The 17,567-nt window shown below is 45.3% G+C and overlaps 1 protein-coding gene across 3 annotated transcripts in view; it reads right to left on the reverse strand.

Moving 5' to 3' along the window:
- Nucleotides 1-7,813, reverse strand: part of IRX2 (iroquois homeobox 2) — a 52,158-nt gene extending 44,345 nt beyond the window's left edge. For 2 of the 3 annotated variants that reach the window (XR_004060531.1, XR_004060530.1), the window contains exons 1-4: nt 7,481-7,813; nt 5,300-5,705; nt 4,162-4,905; nt 3,350-3,417 (exon numbers count right to left, since the gene is read on the reverse strand). Coding sequence is in view for 1 of the 3 variants with exons in the window: in XM_030943859.1 (XP_030799719.1) it covers nt 3,374-3,417; nt 4,162-4,905; nt 5,300-5,705; nt 7,481-7,723 (1,437 nt within the window). In the remaining 2 variants the exon portion in view is untranslated. Of the gene's footprint in view, nt 1-2,070; nt 2,661-3,349; nt 3,418-4,161; nt 4,906-5,299; nt 5,706-7,480 lie in introns of those variants that run through there. The other variant, XM_030943859.1, reaches the window with a different exon arrangement.
- Nucleotides 7,814-17,567: the final 9,754 nt, after the last annotated feature.

Genomic DNA, 17,567 nt, shown 5'->3' on the forward strand with positions numbered 1-17,567 from the left:
TGATTACTAAATCTCGAATGATGTTGAATATGCAGTTCTCGCCCATTAGTTTCTTGTTTAAAAAAAAATAAATTCATATGCCAAATCATTTCAGTGGCACCCATCTGCATCCATGAACCGTTTGTGAATTTCTCAGAGGATGAGAGAAGTCCATTGGGTTTTACATACATAGTGAATACTTGAAAGCGAGTTTTCCGAGTCTTTCTACTTTTCTTTCCAGAAAGAAATCCAGGTCTAAATACTAGCAAGGGTGGGTAAATTATGGAAATCTTTTATAAGTCTTTGGGCGTACAAACATCAAAGGAATGTCGTCAGCCTTTTTTTAATCTCTGCCACAGCTTTTGGCTTTTACCAATTGAAATGTACACTTTGTGTCCAACAGAGACCTGGGACGTATAACATGGGTGGTGGGGGCTCATGGAGTAGGAGCAAGAGCGGGGGAAAGAAAGTTCAGGTATTTCCCCCTGACATAAAAATCCCTCCATAAAACCTTCCTGGACTGCACAGTAAACATGGTCGAGAATGATTATAGTAAATATTTGCAATCTACATCATATGCTAAACTGGAGGGGAAAAAGTTAATTACTTCTTAGCTGTTTGCCTAATTGTGCTACACACTACATGCAGATAAAATTGCATTCTACCTCAATGAAAAAGAGGATGCTACAGGAGCAAAGAAGCATCATTCCACAAACACCATAAAAGTATGAGTAGGCCTCCAGCTGCAAAGATCTTCACTTCTTTAGATTTAGATAGACAGATCCCAGAGTATGCCAGGATAACGTTATTTATTTCTGCCCTTTCAGCTGAAAAACACACGCATTTTCTCAGTCAGTTAGACGTCTTTATAGGGGCAAATTAAAAAGAGGGGTGAGGGGGGTGTGCAAGGGAAGATGGATCATGGGAATTTTCTATATGCATTCAAGAAAAACAGCTTCCTTTCCCCCTATTTAATATAACAACAACATATTTCCGGACTCCAGACTAGCAGGGCTCTTTATCCAGTTAACCTTCCCAAGGCTGATGCCTGAAGTATCTAAGATCACTTTCAAATGCCCTTTCTAACAAGACCTGAGCAAGAGGCCACTAATTTTCACTGAACAAAAAGCCACTGGAGAGAGATCCGTTTGTCAATATCAACTGGTCCAGCAATTTCCCATCTTCAGACACATCAGCCTATCTGAGCTGGCAGATGTTTAGACAAGATTTTATAAATTGTTCAATATCAGACCATAATGAACCCCAACTGACCATTCCAAAGCAGCTAAAAGCATTCAGGATCTCCCCTGCTGGGATCTAATAATGCTCTCACGCTGGAACATTATTAATCACGGAATAAAATAGATGAGCCTCTTGAAAAATAAGTGTATGATTGATTAAAGGGCAATCTAAGAAGCTATTATTCTTGTTTTATAACCGTAAGTTATATTCACTCAATTTATCTTTTGGGGAAAATAAATGATTGTTCGTTTCTTTTCTGGAATTATATTATATGAGGATTCCCATTATTTTACTAAAAATTAAAATGATGAGTTGGCTAATTTTATGATTCAAATCAAAGCAGACTTCCAGTGTAACTGTAAAGGTATGTTTTACTAATATAAAGAGGGAAAACCATTAAAAAAAACCCCAAACAGGTATTGGACTTTTAATCTTTTTTTTCCCTTGCATATTTTAGCCAGAAGCCAAAAATAAGTAATTAGAAGTAAGCCGTGGTTGATAATATTTTTCACCCTATAATAGTGAATTTAAAGAATGATAAATAAAGATCTACTTCACACCCAGTATAAATAGTTTATAAGAAACATGCATAAATTCCAATCACCCTTTCTACGCATATTCATGTATACATACAAATACGTATTTGTTCATATGAGTGTATTTAAAGCTTAAGTATAACGGAACAAGCCAGAAGGAATTAATTTATGCAAAGTATATATTTGCAACATGTTTAAATTGCTTACTCATTTTATGATCTCAGCTCTACTATTGAAATTACAAATTTCCTCCTTTTCTAAATAATAAATTAGTATTTTGAGGGAAATGAATGAAAAACACAATGTTGTTGCAGACTAGTCTGTTTTTATTTACAATTAGAGATATAAATTAGTAAAGAATTCTTGTTAAACAACCAAAGATTGTATAACCATCAACGTTTCAAATAAAAACCAGGCAAAATTTATTTACAAAATGTTCAGATTTCATTGCAATACAACTTGCATAAATTACTAGAAGCTTTATATCGTTACAAAAATAAATATCAAATTTGTTTCCACTTTGTAAGGACTCAAGTTCTCCAATCACGTCTTTATTATCTCTACTGTATACATCTTTTACAAATAAATTTTACAATAAATCCTATCACACCTATTGAATAGATACCGTGGCAATGAAGTGATCAATTCAAGATATCCTGAGAAAAACAGATCTGTTTTCAAAAGTCACACATACATTGGGGAAACTATACTATACCAGCAAACTCACATATGTCCAACAAAATTCTGGTTTAATAATTAGATTCTGAAGATTTAATAGTGCTCTGTGGTCTTCTTTTATACAGTGGCACCAGATGTGATCCGGATTTAGAGATTTGTTATATATATTAGCTCGGGGAGAGATGATGGCTTGCTGACTTTTTTCAAAGCAATTGTGACACCTACCTGTGGACCAAGGAAAAAACCAGATCATCCAAAAATCCTTCAATTAAACTCTAACACCATTAAAAGGGGTGGGCGGGAAAGGAAGTAAAGCAAAATTCTCACTCGTTTAATTTCTTCTAACAAAAATAGAAGTTAGTTGAAAAATATCGGCAAGGTGATTTTGTTGTTGTTGTTTATTTAGCTCTAAATAGTGGAAGTATTCAGAGTGCCTTTGCTAGCTAGGCAAGAGCCAAGTCACAGATTACCTTGCGTAAGATTCATGTCTGTTTCTTGCAGTTGTCCCTTTTTATTTTAAATACGCAGTCGCTGCATGAAGCCCCACTCAATTTTAGCACTGCCACGTGAGCACAAGCACTCTGTTTTTAAATAACAATGCCTTCAAAGGTTTTTTATTTTTTCCTGAAGATTTCTTTCCGTAACTTTTAAGTAGTCCCTATGGCTTTGCCTTACACAAGCGAAGAGTATGCAAAGTGAGGAAACTGTCTAACCTGGCTTGAAAATGAAGACAAACCCAAGAAATAAATGTAGTCATATGAGGCTTCCGAAAACAGAAGAAAAAACAATGTTTTACTTCGTGACCAAACTCTCAAGTAACGAAGCAAGAAATTAACGTTAACAGTCTAGAACTGTGCAGCACGTCTCAGACCTGATGCCAAATGATCAGTGTAATAGAAAATGTTCTCACTTACTTGCATTGCTGTGTGATTGCACTTCTATAGGTATGGTTGTACTCCTACTGTGCAGACTTCAGTGGGATCTGTCAAAATATAACCGTCAGTTAGTCACAGGACACAGCCAGCTAACTAGATTATACAGTCTGTGTAGGTCCCAACCCTCACTGGTGCACGATTCGCAGCTGGGTCGTTTAAAAGAGTAGCCAATATTTTATATTTGCCTGTATCTCAAGTAATTTTGTAGGATAAGATGACAATCATATTAATGGAAAACTTTTTCGGGGAGAAAAAAAAAACCCAAAACCCAAACAAACCAAGAAGCAACCAGTTACAAAAAATGTCACGCTCCGCGTAATTTCACGTCCAAGGTCAGCAATTATCTGAACCCAAAGCTGAAAAAATCCCCGTGAGAATATTGGAAACAAAGAGAGTCAAACCAGTTTGTCAGGAAAAAAAAATTACAGGCAATGACACCAGTGCTGTCTGGATAGCTTTGTGTGTAGTTTTTCCTTTTTAAAAAAAAAAAAAAAAACAAAAACCAAAAACTACTTGCAAAGCTGCATCTGCAGCCTGTGAGACTGATCTAAAAGTCGTCTTTCACATTTCCTCTCGCGGTTCTTAGGGGCCGGTACCGATACGACGGCGACACCACCGTTTTAATCCCCAGGTTATATGAGTGCCCATCTTCACTCTGGCAGCGGTGGCACCGAGCTCGCTGTTTTTTCCAGAGAAGGTTTCAGTATTTACAGCGCTCAGGGGTCGTCTACGGGTCGGGGGAGGAGGACGAGGGAGAAGAGGGAAGAAAGCGGCAGAAACAAGTCACCTACCTTTCTTAGAGTCATAGCTAGAGGGCCTGTAATGTTGTTCTAGTTGGTTAGTGATCGTTTTCAAAGAGTCACTGCTCTGTTTGTGGACAGAGCTGGCATTTAGGACAGTCTGACTTAGTCCCTCGTTTGAAGCCACTGCTGCGGAGTTGTATCTCAGGATTCCCTGGCTCTGCAGAGCGTTAAAGTTCCCATAGTTTGTATAATTGCTATAAAAAGGTGAGGTGTAATAAATATGCCTCCCCAGGAGGGAGGAGGGCGAGTAGGCAGCGCTGTGCGGGGCGGAGGCGGGGGTGGCCGAGGAGAGCGGCGCAGGCTGGCAGCCTTGGCCCAGGGTCTGACTCTTGAGGTCCGAGGTGGCGATTTCGGCCAGAGACCAGAGCTTGGGCTTGCTGGCCGGCGTCGGGGGGCCGGGGGAGGCGCGGGGCCCCAGCGCCGCCTTGGTAGCGCTGCGGGCGGCGTCGGCGTGCGGGTGGCCGAGGAACGGGGCCTCCACGGCCGCCAGCGGCGAGGAGGTGGCGGGCTTGGCCGGCGGGTCGCGCTCCCCGCCGCCGCCGTCATCCTCCTCGATGTCCTCTTCGTCGTCCTCGTCATCGTCCTCTTCCTCCTCCTCGATGTCCTCGTACTTGTCTTTGCACTCCGAGCCCGACTCGCAGAGGGGGTCTCCCGCTCGGCAGGGCAGCTTCTCGCCGTCCGATTCGGCGGAGCAGGAGTGGTCCGTCAGCGAGTCGACTTGCAAGCTGATCCCTGCGGAGGCCCGCCGGGCACAGAGAGGCAGTGAGGAGGGGCGGCAAAACAGAGCGGGAGAGAAGCGAGCCCAGCCACCGCCGCGCCACCGCTGAGGCCGGGCAGGCTCAAGCCATCCCGGCCTTTTCCCACTCCCAGGAGGACCCATCCCCACGGGCCGGCTCCTCCGCGGCGCCCCTCGCACCTCCCCGCCAGCCGCCCCCGCCCGCCTCGGCCACAGGCACTGATCGGCGACAAGTGACCGGAGCAGCCGGAGGCGACGAGACGGGACGGGTTTGGGGGTCGCTTTTGTTAAACGCCGCGCCCCCGTTCCTACCCCGCTGCCCCGCTCCCGGGGGACTCGACGGGGCGGGATGGAGCCACCCCGCCGGGGCTGCAAGCACCCCACGCCTACCTTCGTCCTCTGCCGAGGTTTCGTTGCTCTCGGGCATCTTCTCGGGACTCTCCTCCTTACTCCTCGCTCCATCGCCTTCGTCGTCGTCTTCGTCCTCGCTCTTGTTCCGCGGGGCCCAGGTCATCTTATTCTCCTTCTTGAGCCGCCGGCGGGCGTTGGCGAACCAGGTGGAGACTTGGGTCAGGGTCATCTTGGTGATGATGGCCAGCATGATCTTCTCGCCCTTGGTGGGGTAGGGGTTCTTGCGGTGCTCCTGCAGCCAGGCCTTCAGCGTGGCCGTGGCGTCGCGGGTGGCGTTTTTCCTGTACGCGGGGTCGTTGAGCTGGTAGGGGTAGGCAGGGCTGCCGTACGGGTGGTAGCTGATGGCTCCGGTCATCCCCGTCGTATGGGCGTCGTAAGGGGAGCCCTGGACAGAACAAAACGGTGGGGTTGGCAATTTGTTATTGCTGATAGCCATTAGTGAGTTGTCAAGGCGAGATCGGCGGTTATATTTGTATTTCCCCGGGATGGTGTCTTGTATCCATATTCTATGAGGGGGAGTAGCAGCACCCAAAGGCCATTAAGTTACAATTCCCCCCTTCCTCCGCCCAGCACACAGACACAAGCACACGCGCTTAAAATCGGCGATGTTTTAATCTTTCTGGCTAATTTCAGCTCCTTGTAATTGAATATTTCCCAATATAATTTTTGAACCGCGCAGACATTTTAGAGGCCCTACAGGTAGCGTCTTGATATCAACATTTCTCTCACAGGTTCAAAAGATGTTTCCTTTTTTGCTATAGAAAATACAACAAAGCCGCCACTTAGCAATTCACTGCACTAATGCATTGCAAATCCAATTTGCAAATCAGAAGATATGCACCGTTTCGAATTGTTCAAATGCGATGTAATTAGCATTTTAATTCGCTCTTTAACGTTTAAATTGCTCTTATTTAAGTCTGCATAATGCAAGAAAAGTTAAAGATATTCCTAAGAAACTCGCTAACTTTCAGCACGTCTCTGTACCCCGCAGATCGGAGAGTCACAGGCTCAACATCGCCCAATATCCCGCACAGTTCACAACCTCGCTGCAACTTCCAGCCACTCGCCTACTGCTTCTCAACAGGAAAAACAAGAGAGACCCTCAGATCTTTTTTACCACCCCGAATAAAGACTGCACGAGAATTTATGCGCTGTATTATGAACAGACGGAAAGCAAGTAGCTTCTCTGTCACTTTGCAGGGAGAGAGAACTACCCCGCTGCCATCCTCTCCTAGGATATCGACAGCGGCTCTAGCCTCAAATTCCGAGCACAGGTCTTTGTGTGTACGGACTAGATATGTGTCTGACGCTCTGTGTGCACGCTTGTTTATAAAACTATATAACCATCTAGACTTGCAGTTTGTTTATATAGTTTATGGTTTTATTTATATACTTTATGCACAGAACACACACAACACGCAATTGCAACTGCTCCTTAAACTAATAAGAAGAAAGTGAAATCCGAAACTGCGGCCACTACGACCATTTTGGGCTTAAGCGAAGCTCACAGATCGCAAACAGATGCTCCTTTTCATTCCCAAAATCCAGTTAAACCATTAGCACAAAACACACTGAAAGTAAATAAAACCACACGGGGATAAAGCCCCCAGCGCCTCTAAACACCGACTTAAAAGAGAGAGAGAAGAAAAATTAGGAAAAAAAAAAAAGAAGAAGAAAAATAAACCCTCCCTTTGTGCTATCACTGCGAAAAGAAAAAAAATACACATTAAAAAGAAAAAAAAAAAAAGAAGGAAAGCCTGGGACCCACAGACACGGGAACGGGGGGAAAATGAAAGCATCCAACCCAACCCAACTGGCTGAGACCATCCGTATTCCCTCAACCAAAGCGCCCTCTCGGCTCCTCAAACCGCGCGGAGAGCCCGGGACCCAGGCCGGCACCGCGCTTGGCCGGGACGCTAAGCAGAGCCCCGGCCCCGGCCCGCCGCTCCGCTCGCCTCCGTTCCGCTCGTCCCCGGCCGGGCTGCGGGGCGGCGCGGAGCGATGTGCGGCGCGGAGCCGGCAGCGGCGGCGGCGCGGGGCGCCCGCTTGTGCGGCGTGGTGTCGGGCTGATGGTGAGTGTGTGAGGAGAGAGGCTGAAGATGATGAGGATGAGAATGCGGATGCTAATGAAGAAGGAGAGGGTTTCTCTTCGGTAGTTACCATATAGGAGGGGAATCCCGTGGCGGGGTCTGTGGAGTACTGGAGCGGGCTGGTGAAGCCTGTGGCCGCCGCCTGGGCGGTGAAAGCTGCCGATCCCGGGTAAGGGCTGAACGCCGATCCCGACGAAGACCTGGCCAGCTCCTCGCTCCTGGGGGTCGCCAGCGCCGACGCCCCGTACGCCGGGCAGGAGTACAGAGCCAGCGAGCCGGGGGGCTGGTAGAGGTAACCCTGAGGATAGGACATGGCTTGCACTGGCGTGCACAGGAGCAGGGAGGGGGCGAGGGTGACCGGCCCTGCTGCTGCCGCTGCTCCTGGCGCTGCTTTCGTGCTCTCCCTCTCTCCCGCCCGCCCTCCCGCTCCCTCCCTCCCGCCCTCCCTCTCTCTTTCTCCCTCCCTCCTTCTCTCTTTCTCTCTCTCTCCCCCCCCCCCCCCTCGGTTGGCTCTGTGCAGTTATGTAGAGAATCAGAATTGTTATAGGCTCCCCCCCATGCGCACCCGATCAGAATAAAAACAAACAAGAGGAAAAATCCCAAAAAGAACCCTCCAAATGGAAAATTAGTAGGAAAGGTCAGAAATCTATCCGGGAGGGGAAGGGCATCTGGGAGAGATGGAAGCACAGAGGGTTAATAAAAAAAGAAAGAGAAAGGGAAAGAAACAGAAGGGGGAGGCGGGGAGGGGGGGAGAGAGAAGCGAGACCCCGAAATCAGAAAAGTGGCTGCTGCATATGGAGTTCTCCCAGTCAGCCAGCCAGCTCCCCCAGCGCCTGCGAGCCTGTATTTTGGGGGAAGTATAGAGTCTGGAGTGAAGAGTTGAGGGAAGCAGCACTCGAGTTTCTGAGGGACATTGGAAAACAGAGCTGTCCATCACCGCCGCTCATCTGCATAGCCCGGCGGGCCCGCCCCCTCCCGCTCCGGCCCCGGCCCCGGCCCCGGCTCCGTCTCCTCCCGCGGCCGGCAGACAGGCGGGGAAGGCAGGCAGCGAAGGCAGGCAGGCTTTGTAATGCAAGGCAGCCTCTCCGACTGTGAGCACGCTGCTGAAGCCAAACGATGATACTGTTCATCAGCTCCTCTCCGGACTCGCGGAGCCATGAATACTCTTCCGCACACTTTCCATTACAGACCCTCTCTCCCTCTTTCTATATCCACAGAGCAACACAGAAGGACGCGTGCAAGGCATATCTGCATCCCCTCCCGCACGCACTCTCCGGAGCGCTGCAGGCGCGCACACGCGTGTGAGCGCGCAGGGCCGGGCGCGGCGGAGCCGGGCAGCGCGCAAGGGTAGAGCGAGCACTTGGTAAAAGTGCTGCCCTATATGGTAGGGAGAGGAGCAACTGCTCAAATCAGCAGATCCAGGATCGCTGATCGCTGGCAGCGTGAACTTTACAGTTTTATAAGTTGCCACAAACAGTGACGATCTAGTCATGCAGCGCGTTTGCGCATGAAGGAAAAAAAATCCCCCCATCTTTCTTTCAGTTCTATTCTTCCTGCGCTGATGTGCGGGCAAGAGGCCTGGGTGACTCCTTCCGGGGGGCTATCTGCATTCTCCCCTCACCCCTTCCTCCTTTTGGCAGATCAGATAAATCTCCTGGAATATAGTATCTATGTAATTAATTTCCTCTGCCCTCTCCCTTCGGCCCAGGACACTTTCAGCTTCCAGCCAGTGCCAGCGCTGCTCCGTCCCGGGCACAGGAGGACGAGGCGGAGGCACCGCTCTTGTCTCCTCAGTGCAAGCCTAAATACACACGTCTGTGTGCACGTACATTTCTTTAATGGTTGGTCCAGAAGGTCCCTTCAGAAGCCGGCGGCGAGCTGCCACCCTCTACCCTTTCCCCAAGCTCTGCCCTTTCCCTCCCGGGACGAGTCGCGGTGCCCACGGTCCCCAGTGTCGGTGTCCCCCTACCCGAGGGCCCGGGGCTCCCCTCCCCCGGTACTCCTTCAGTCCCACAGCCCCGGGGCACGGCGCTGGGCCCTGCCCGTCTCACCCATCCGCTGCAGGGGGCCGAGGCGTGCTAGGCCTCTCCGCGCATCCCGGTCCGCACCTGCGCCCCTCAACTCCGCCGCCGCCCGTGCGGAGCAGGATCGGGGTCGGTCCGGCAGGTAGGGATGGGACCGCAGCTCTGGAAGCCACCGCGCTTCCCACAAGCCCTTCACGTGCAACCTTCAGCAAGTAATCAGCCCGGAACGGCCTCATTAATAATGTTTATGTACTCGGGAAAAAAGAAAAAAAAAAGTTAATGAAGCTGTGTTTTATTTTCAACATTTATGAGTGCGTACTTAAACAAATGAAGTTGCTTGATATTTATGGCCGAGTTCTTCATGAAGTACCTCAAGTAGTTTCAGTCAGGTAGGATGGAGACGACGCCGGGGAATCGGTTGGCCACCGGCAGGAGGGGAGATGGCAGTAGCTGAAAAATTGCGGGTGTGCAGAGCAGCCTATTGTTAATCAATTAAACATGCAGCTGATAAAAAAAAAAATACACTTGGAGAAGCCGTTTCAATAGCTTGGCGCACACAGCGGGGAAAATGCCGTGCTGGAACTACGGTCAAACCTCGGGATGTGTAAAGTGTCTGGAACAATTCGAGCTTTCCGATTTCTTTTTCTATCTCAGTTTTTATTTCTCTCCTTTACTCTCCTCCTTTTCTGTGAAACCCACATACCAGTTTACCCCTGCCGCTACAAGCAGCAGCAGAGATCTGGCCACCAGACATACCGGATTAATTCCTATCCAGATCTATCAGCTGGCCTGTAGAGGAGGCAATCCTTAAAAAAGCAGGTGAGGGGGAGGAGGTTAACACCAACAGGTATTTCTTGTCATTAACTCCCGACTTCCTGATAAGAGAGTGATAAACAACTGGTAAACTCAGTGCAACAGATTACAGAAAAGACATTTGCTTCCCTGCTTGGTGATTAATGTGCATATATTAAATAAAAATAGAAACTCTAAAAACAATGCTTTATATAAAACATATTCATATTTCAGTATTTCTATGGAATAATCGATATCGTGCGACTACATCTGAATAGTCAATTGCTGTGTTCCGCAGACCGATTTCTAAGTATATGAGCTCTGCCTCTGAAAGGAGCAGCAGCTGGAGAGCCGAGAATGCAAAATTAATTATAACATTATGAAGTCATACATGAATCTCTCTAAGCCAACCTGCATGCCTTGCAAAATGTGTTATACTCTCTGCATTTTTATTTGGGAAGCTGTTCTTTTTCCAGGAAAGTGGTGTTTATCTTCGCGAATTGATTGCTTTTAGTTCTTCCTCTTTAATAATTAGTGGAACAATACAGATTGGGAATACAATGGCCGTTGTGTTTACATTATAACAGGGGATTAATGCTATTAAGTGAGTGTTACAGTTATGACCTGGGAAGAGTACTTAAATAAATACCGTGATCCCAAGAGAACTGATGTAATTCAGTGCGGAGTGTGTGTAGATACGCGCAGACACACACGCACACACGAGAGATACAAATCTCCATACGTATCTACACGCGCAGACATATGCTACACACGTTAGGTCTACGTGGCCATCCGTGTAAAATGTAGGTGCTGGTTTTGCCTCCATCTGCATGCCTTTCCTCTACGAGAATAAATTTTTGTGATTTTGGTGTGAGGAATGTTTAAATCAGGAGGAACATTATTCCCCTTCCTCCAGACACATAGAGCAACAGATTATATTTCTGATGTTTTAATTTGTGCAGTCCAAAAATATTGTTTCATATACAGAAACAGGGTTAATTTCGCAATCAGAGATTAATGGAGTAAAATATTATCATTTCAAAGACAAGTTCTTGCGTTGATTTGATTTGCATAATTTTTGTATGGCTTCAGAAAGGAATGGATTTAGCCACTGCAAGGAGCCGGTATGCATTTTATTACAAGTACACCACTAATTTGACTCTGCACAATGTGGAGGACTAATAGCTGGTGGGGTCATTTAAATATAGCTGGCGAAGGCTTTGCAGTACACAAACCAGAAAACTCTTCCAATAACGTTTCTAAACAGCGATCAGTGTCTGTATTTAACTTTTCTCGGAGTTATCTCTGTTTGATTTGAATGCCTTTCGCAGGGAAGAGGTTTTTCATTTGCTTGGCTCCACCGCCGAAATCTAATTTTCCCACAGTACTACCCGTTACTAATACAAAGCCGTCTAACTTGCGCTGTTAAACACCAGAATAGTATTACATGCACTTTTTATTGGTAATAACTGTGGCAAATTAACATGCCTACACAGAGACATTAAGACTTCGCACACTGTGTTTTTTTATTTTAATAATCTATTCATTAGGTCAGCGTTTACCTTTCCAGATTTTAAACTGCGACCTCGCCTTGTCTTCTTTAATTCAGTTTCTTCCAGCAGAGCTGACAAGGTGGACGAGAGCTCCCCCACCACCCCCTGCTATCGCTCATTGCTGTCCTGGGAGACAGGTTTTGCGTTTTGTCATTTATTAGCTACATCTCCTTGCACCAGTGGCAGGGGCTGAAGTTTTCGGGCGGGTGAAGTTGAAAGCCCCGTCTATGGGGATGGGGCTCCTGCTGCCTCTGCCCGGCATTCGGGCGTCTGCCCGGGGGCCATTCACTCCGGACCCCGCTCCCCCCGCCTTTACACAAGTGAAAGAAGAAGAAAAAACATAAAAACACAAGCCTCGTTGGGGTGAAGGAGAGGTTTCCCTCCCCGGGAGGGCTCCCTGCGGCCCGGAGAGGCGCACACGCCTGTCACCCGCACAATGCCAATTGCCCAATTGTCGTGACACCAGTCACAGCAACTTTTCAAGCAAAGAGAAGTGGAACTTGGTGGGGTTTGAAGATGTAACACAATGCGCAGCTGAAACAGTTTCCTGTGACATAACCACACAATGGTCTGGGAATGCTTTCTCCTTTCTCTCATGAAATGGGGGACCGCCACCATCTCCCGGAGACAACGACGTTAAATAATAGACTATTGTATTTAAAAATAACAAATGACACACGCATACTGTGCAAGCGGAGTTGTCCGGTTTTCTAGTAAAGGAGCCCAGTTTACAGGGCTCTTTCCGAGCGAGGTGCCTTGCAGGAGCAACCTGTGCGAAAGCAGGGAGACGGGGCGAGCTGGGCGAGCCCTCCGTGGAGCTGTTCGCGGGGTTAAAGCGAAGAGCGGTGAAAACGGCGAGGGAAAAAGGAAAAGAAAGAACTTTTCTTTGGACGTCTTCGGGATAAAATCGTTAGTTCAAGCCGCGTGTGGGAGGGGGCGCTGTGGCAATGGATTCTCCAGCGCTCCCGAGCACTTGCAGCGGAATTGTTCATGGAAGCTCCTTCCCTGACATTTCTTTTAATATTTCGGTCATTACTTTTATTAACACTGTTATCTAACTTCCTCCCGTAATACCTGCACTAAAAGGTGGACTGTTCGCCTGAGTTATGGGCACTTGTTTTCCCCTGGGCCCAATTTTTTTCTTCCTTTTTTTTTTTTTCTTAATTTTTAATTTTCAGTTCAGAAAAAGTGCAATAGTGCACTTCATTTTCAAAACGCAATGCAAGAAGCATCTGCCCAGGATAGCGCCGAGAATTTAGACTACTCTCTGTAACACGAAAAGCATAAGAATAGTCCGATATGAAACACATCCCTTGTTTGCAGCTTCTTATTAAAAAAAAAAAAAAAATCCCCAGGGCGTCTGTGGCTTCTACAATTTGCACTAATAACGGGCCATGTCTTTTCCAGGATTTACCTTCCTCATTTTGAGAATTGAGGGAATGCTTACAAAGATGTAAATAAATAAATAAACCTAAAAACCAAGCTAAAGAGGATTTATAAAAAAACAGATCTGAGGCTTAGGAAAGTTGCTTGCCTTATGTCACACTGTTATTAAGATTTTTAGTAATTTTTCACCTAGGGAAATATAAGCAAATACGTATCCGCAGGTATAAAGATATAAGATAAAAGACCTCAAAAGCTTTCCTGGAGCCTGCTATTTTCACCTGAAAGGCAGACAACGTTTCTCAGGGAGAAAACAAGTGTACGATCCACAGGTGGGATAGTTCGTCATTCTTAAGGGGGAAAGGGACAAAAAAGGAAGAAAAAAAAAGGAAAGGAAAGGAAAGGAAAGGAAAGGAAAGGAAAGGAAAGGAAAGGAAAGGAAAGGAAAGGAAAGGAAAGGAAAGGAAAGGAAAGGAAAGGAAAGGAAAGGAAAGGAAAGGAAAGGAAAGGAAAGGAAAGGAAAGGAAAAGGAAAGGAAAGGAAAAGGGAAAAGGAAAGGAAAGGAAAAAGAAAAGAGAAGAGAAGAGAAGAGAAGAGAAGAGAAGAGAAGAGAAGAGAAGAGAGAAAAGAAAAGAAAAAAAAAAGAAAAGAAAAGAAAAGAAAAGAAAGAAAAGAAAAGAAAAGAAAAGAAAAGAAAAGAAAAGAAAAGAAAAGAAAAGAAAAGAAAAGAAAAGAAAAGAAAAGAAAAGAAAAGAAAAGAAAAGAAAAGAAAAGCCACACTAGTTTCTGAACGAGCCGCGAGCAATCCAGGCGGTGAGGGCAGAGGCGCGGAGGTCCCGCCGCTGCCCAGCGGAGCCGCGGCTGCTCCTTGCAGCACCTCGGTCCGTGTCCATGCCGGACCGAGTCGGACAGCCTCCCTCCACCGGCCCAGGGAGGGAGGGAATGAGGGCGAGTGCCCCCCGGATCGGCCAGCAGGGCCGGCGGGGCGGTGAACAGCGGGCTCGGGCGCACAGGCTGGGGCTCGGAGCCCCCCTTGTGCCGCCTGCTGCCGGGGGAAGGAGCGTCCCCATCCCCCATTGTCCATGCCGGCCCCGCGGGAGGTGGGCAGGCAGTGCCACGTCTTTGCCGCTGTTTCCCGCTGGGCCAGCGCGGCTCGGGAAGGCTGCTCCAGCTCAGCGCCGCCAGCGCCTGGTCGCGCTTGCGAAGCGGGCGGTGGACAGAGTACAGGAAAAGTGGGACGGTGTAACTGGACAGTCGCTTTGTTTTAAAGGCTCTTGTTGAAATGGATTATTTGGCACAGCGATAGTCAACAAGTAGGTTTGGGCACTCCGGCAGGCAGGCTCCTGGGAGCACTTCACCCAGAGTAGCTGTGTATAAATGGAGTTCTTCTACTGGCTCTCCGTCATACTTGTGCCAGAGTTAAAGTTGTTTTCAGCAATTTTGAAGTCAGTCTGCCTTTTCCTGTCTTGTTGCCGTAATCTGTTTGATCACCGCTTTTAACACTAGAGAGCACCTGCTCACCTGCTTTGTGCTTTTCTCGCGTTCATTCACAAGCATCTTCACCTCCATGTGTGTACACGTCTACCTGCATCCTTCCTTTGTAGACCAACAAACACATTTCTAGACCAAAACTACCCACCTCCCAAACCAGAAAGTCTTACTCTTTTCTTTAAATAGCCTTCCTGAACAATGAGACCCCTTTGTATCCTTTTAAAACTAGGTAGTTTCCTTTCTCAGAACAATCAATTATCCCCATTGTATGTTAAAGCATTTTGAGGTTGATGGAGCATTTCCAAAAGTAGACAGAAAAAAAGGACAGAAAACCTGTCATCACAGTTGGGAAAACTATTACATCTTCATGTACTTAGCAATAGCATGACGTATTAAAAGAAAATCTATTTTAAACTAATGCATAATTCACAAACACACAGGTAGATTTATGGTAATCTTGATTTTTTCCATTAATGAGCAGAGTCAAGGGCAATTGAAGTTTTTATTTTCATAAAATTTAAATTGATATTTCCTTTATGTCAATATTGAACTCCCGGTGTTCCTTGCATTTAATTAAGGAATAACTTAAATTTTTTTCTTTCTCTTTTTTTTTCCTTTATTCTTTACTTTCAAACTTTACTCTGAGTTAGAATCTTTGAATCCAGGGGAGAATAGTCTTCATAACATTAGTCCCCATATATGAACATTAAAGAAGAACCTCCCCCAAATATTGTTTTGAATATTGAAACAAGCAAAAACCCCCAAATTGCTTTTTCTAATTCATTAAAAAATGCTATTTACACTTCTTCATGTGGTCTCACTGCTTTTCTTGGCTTTGTAGCAATAGTGGAGTAGACTGCCAGTTGAACCAAGTTTACAGCCTTCCCTTACATCACGTAAAGGAAAGGCAGACAGACCATCTGGCCCCTAGCTTTTCAACCTAGAACTGTGCAGATTTTAAGTTACTTTTGTCTCAGAAAGGCTGGTCATGATTTTATCAGTGAGAAGTCTAATCAAGTACACATTTCCTTTCATATATCCTACCCATTTCCATCATAAGGGGCAGAGAATTTAAATTCACAAAAAAAAAAGTTTTGCTTTTCATTCCTTCTGATATCAAAATGTCTTTAAGAATGACATGAGCTGTTGACTTTGTTGTGTGTTTGACTATGCTCAGCACAAGAGTGGGATCTTGTAGCTAAAATGCTGTGTATAGGCTGAATCTTCACTCTAGGGAAGGTTTGGGGAGATTGTATTGTTTTGCTTGTAGCAAGACAGTTGTGGAAAAGGAAATCTTGACTAAGGTCTTCTAAAATATCTATGTTAAACTAATGCCAGTACAAATTAATCAAGATATTTTCTTCAACTTTCAAAAAGATAATTTATTTTTAAAATGCATGTTCCAGAAATGTGAAAGAACAAATCTCTTCATGCTTATCAAGAAGCAATGAATTCTGCTTCATGCAGTACAGCCTTATAACACACGACCTTTTAATGTTTCACTAAAAGTGAAATGATCCTTTTTTCTTTGCTTGGATGTTCCCCAGTTGTGAATTAGTGAAGTCTTTGAAGGTTGTGCCTCGTCTGAACTTTTGAACATGGACTTTTGAATTTTGTCGTGAATTATGGGATATCATTACTTTAAACACAAGAGGTACACAAAGTTTAAATTCTATTTTGCATTAAAATATACCAGCTGATTTTTTCATCTGGGGTCCATTTGGTGTAGCCCATGAACACAAAAGATAGGAAGTGATAAGGATGGGAAGAAAAAATCCCAAATAATTAACCAGCAGATTCCATTATGACACATTTTCTCAAATACTTCTGCCCTGGGATCTTCATGGTTATAGTGTTCTGGTCTTTGAGTTCTTTAAAGTGGTTGGAGCTCAAAACAAAAGTAACCCAAAAGTTTCTCCCTTTTTCTTGTGCTTTCCTTCCCCTGCATTGACTCCTTTACCATCACTTAGCTGAAATTTTCTAGAAAGTAATGTTGTGCCAGATGCGTCATGACTTGGCAATGGTGGACTTGCCTTTGTGACCTTCAAAGGGAATAATCTCACCGGAAGAGCTTTATGAGCTGTTTCTTGTTGTTTGAACTCCAGTCAATAGTCAGATATGTCAAATATCCTCCACTATAGGTTGGCGAGACTTCCTTATAAGCTAACGACTCTTAATTTTGCAAATATGCAGTTTTAATAAATTGTTCAGCACTGTTCTTTTAAAAATGTGTAATAGGTCTTTGGATTTACCCAAACACAGTTAACACAATATGTGCATTTGCAAATCAGTTAATTTCTTTTAAATTTTGTTCTGTTTTGTTTCTAACACCTCTTGTGCTCCAGCTGAATTTATGAGCCTTATCAGATTTATGAACCCTATCCACTAAAAATATTTCCATGAACTTGGTTAAAAATTATGTATAAGGGGAAGAAACATTAATTCTAATCCTTGTCAAAAGTACAGGATTTAAAGGAATTTTTTGCCCTGTAAATATGCTTGGTTTAAATACATGACTGAAAGAAGAAACAGTACACTTAATATGCCGTGCTCTTTTTATTATTTACTTGTTCCGGTTTTACCTGATTAATGAGATGGTCTCTTTTGGGTCTCTTAAAGTAAGAGATGTTGCTTAAAGGTTGCTTAAAATAATTGTTAGCCCTCGAACATTTGAAACTTATCTGTGACTTTTACTCAGAACTAGTCTTTTACTAGTCTTTTGTTCCTCCCTTTTCCACTTTAGTTGGCCGCGTACCAGATTTACTGTTTACCAGATTTATTTCTTTTTAAAATCACTGCTTAATGTTTTGGTCAAAGCCATGGTTGCTGCTTAGTTTTCAGACTCACAATAACATTCATAGGAAAGCTCAGTGAAGATTTTTGTTTGTTTTTTTTTTTTTTTAAGAAGTAAATA

The sequence above is a fragment of the Camarhynchus parvulus genome, chromosome 2 (assembly GCF_901933205.1).
Source record: "Camarhynchus parvulus chromosome 2, STF_HiC, whole genome shotgun sequence".
Classification (NCBI taxonomy): domain Eukaryota; kingdom Metazoa; phylum Chordata; class Aves; order Passeriformes; family Thraupidae; genus Camarhynchus; species Camarhynchus parvulus.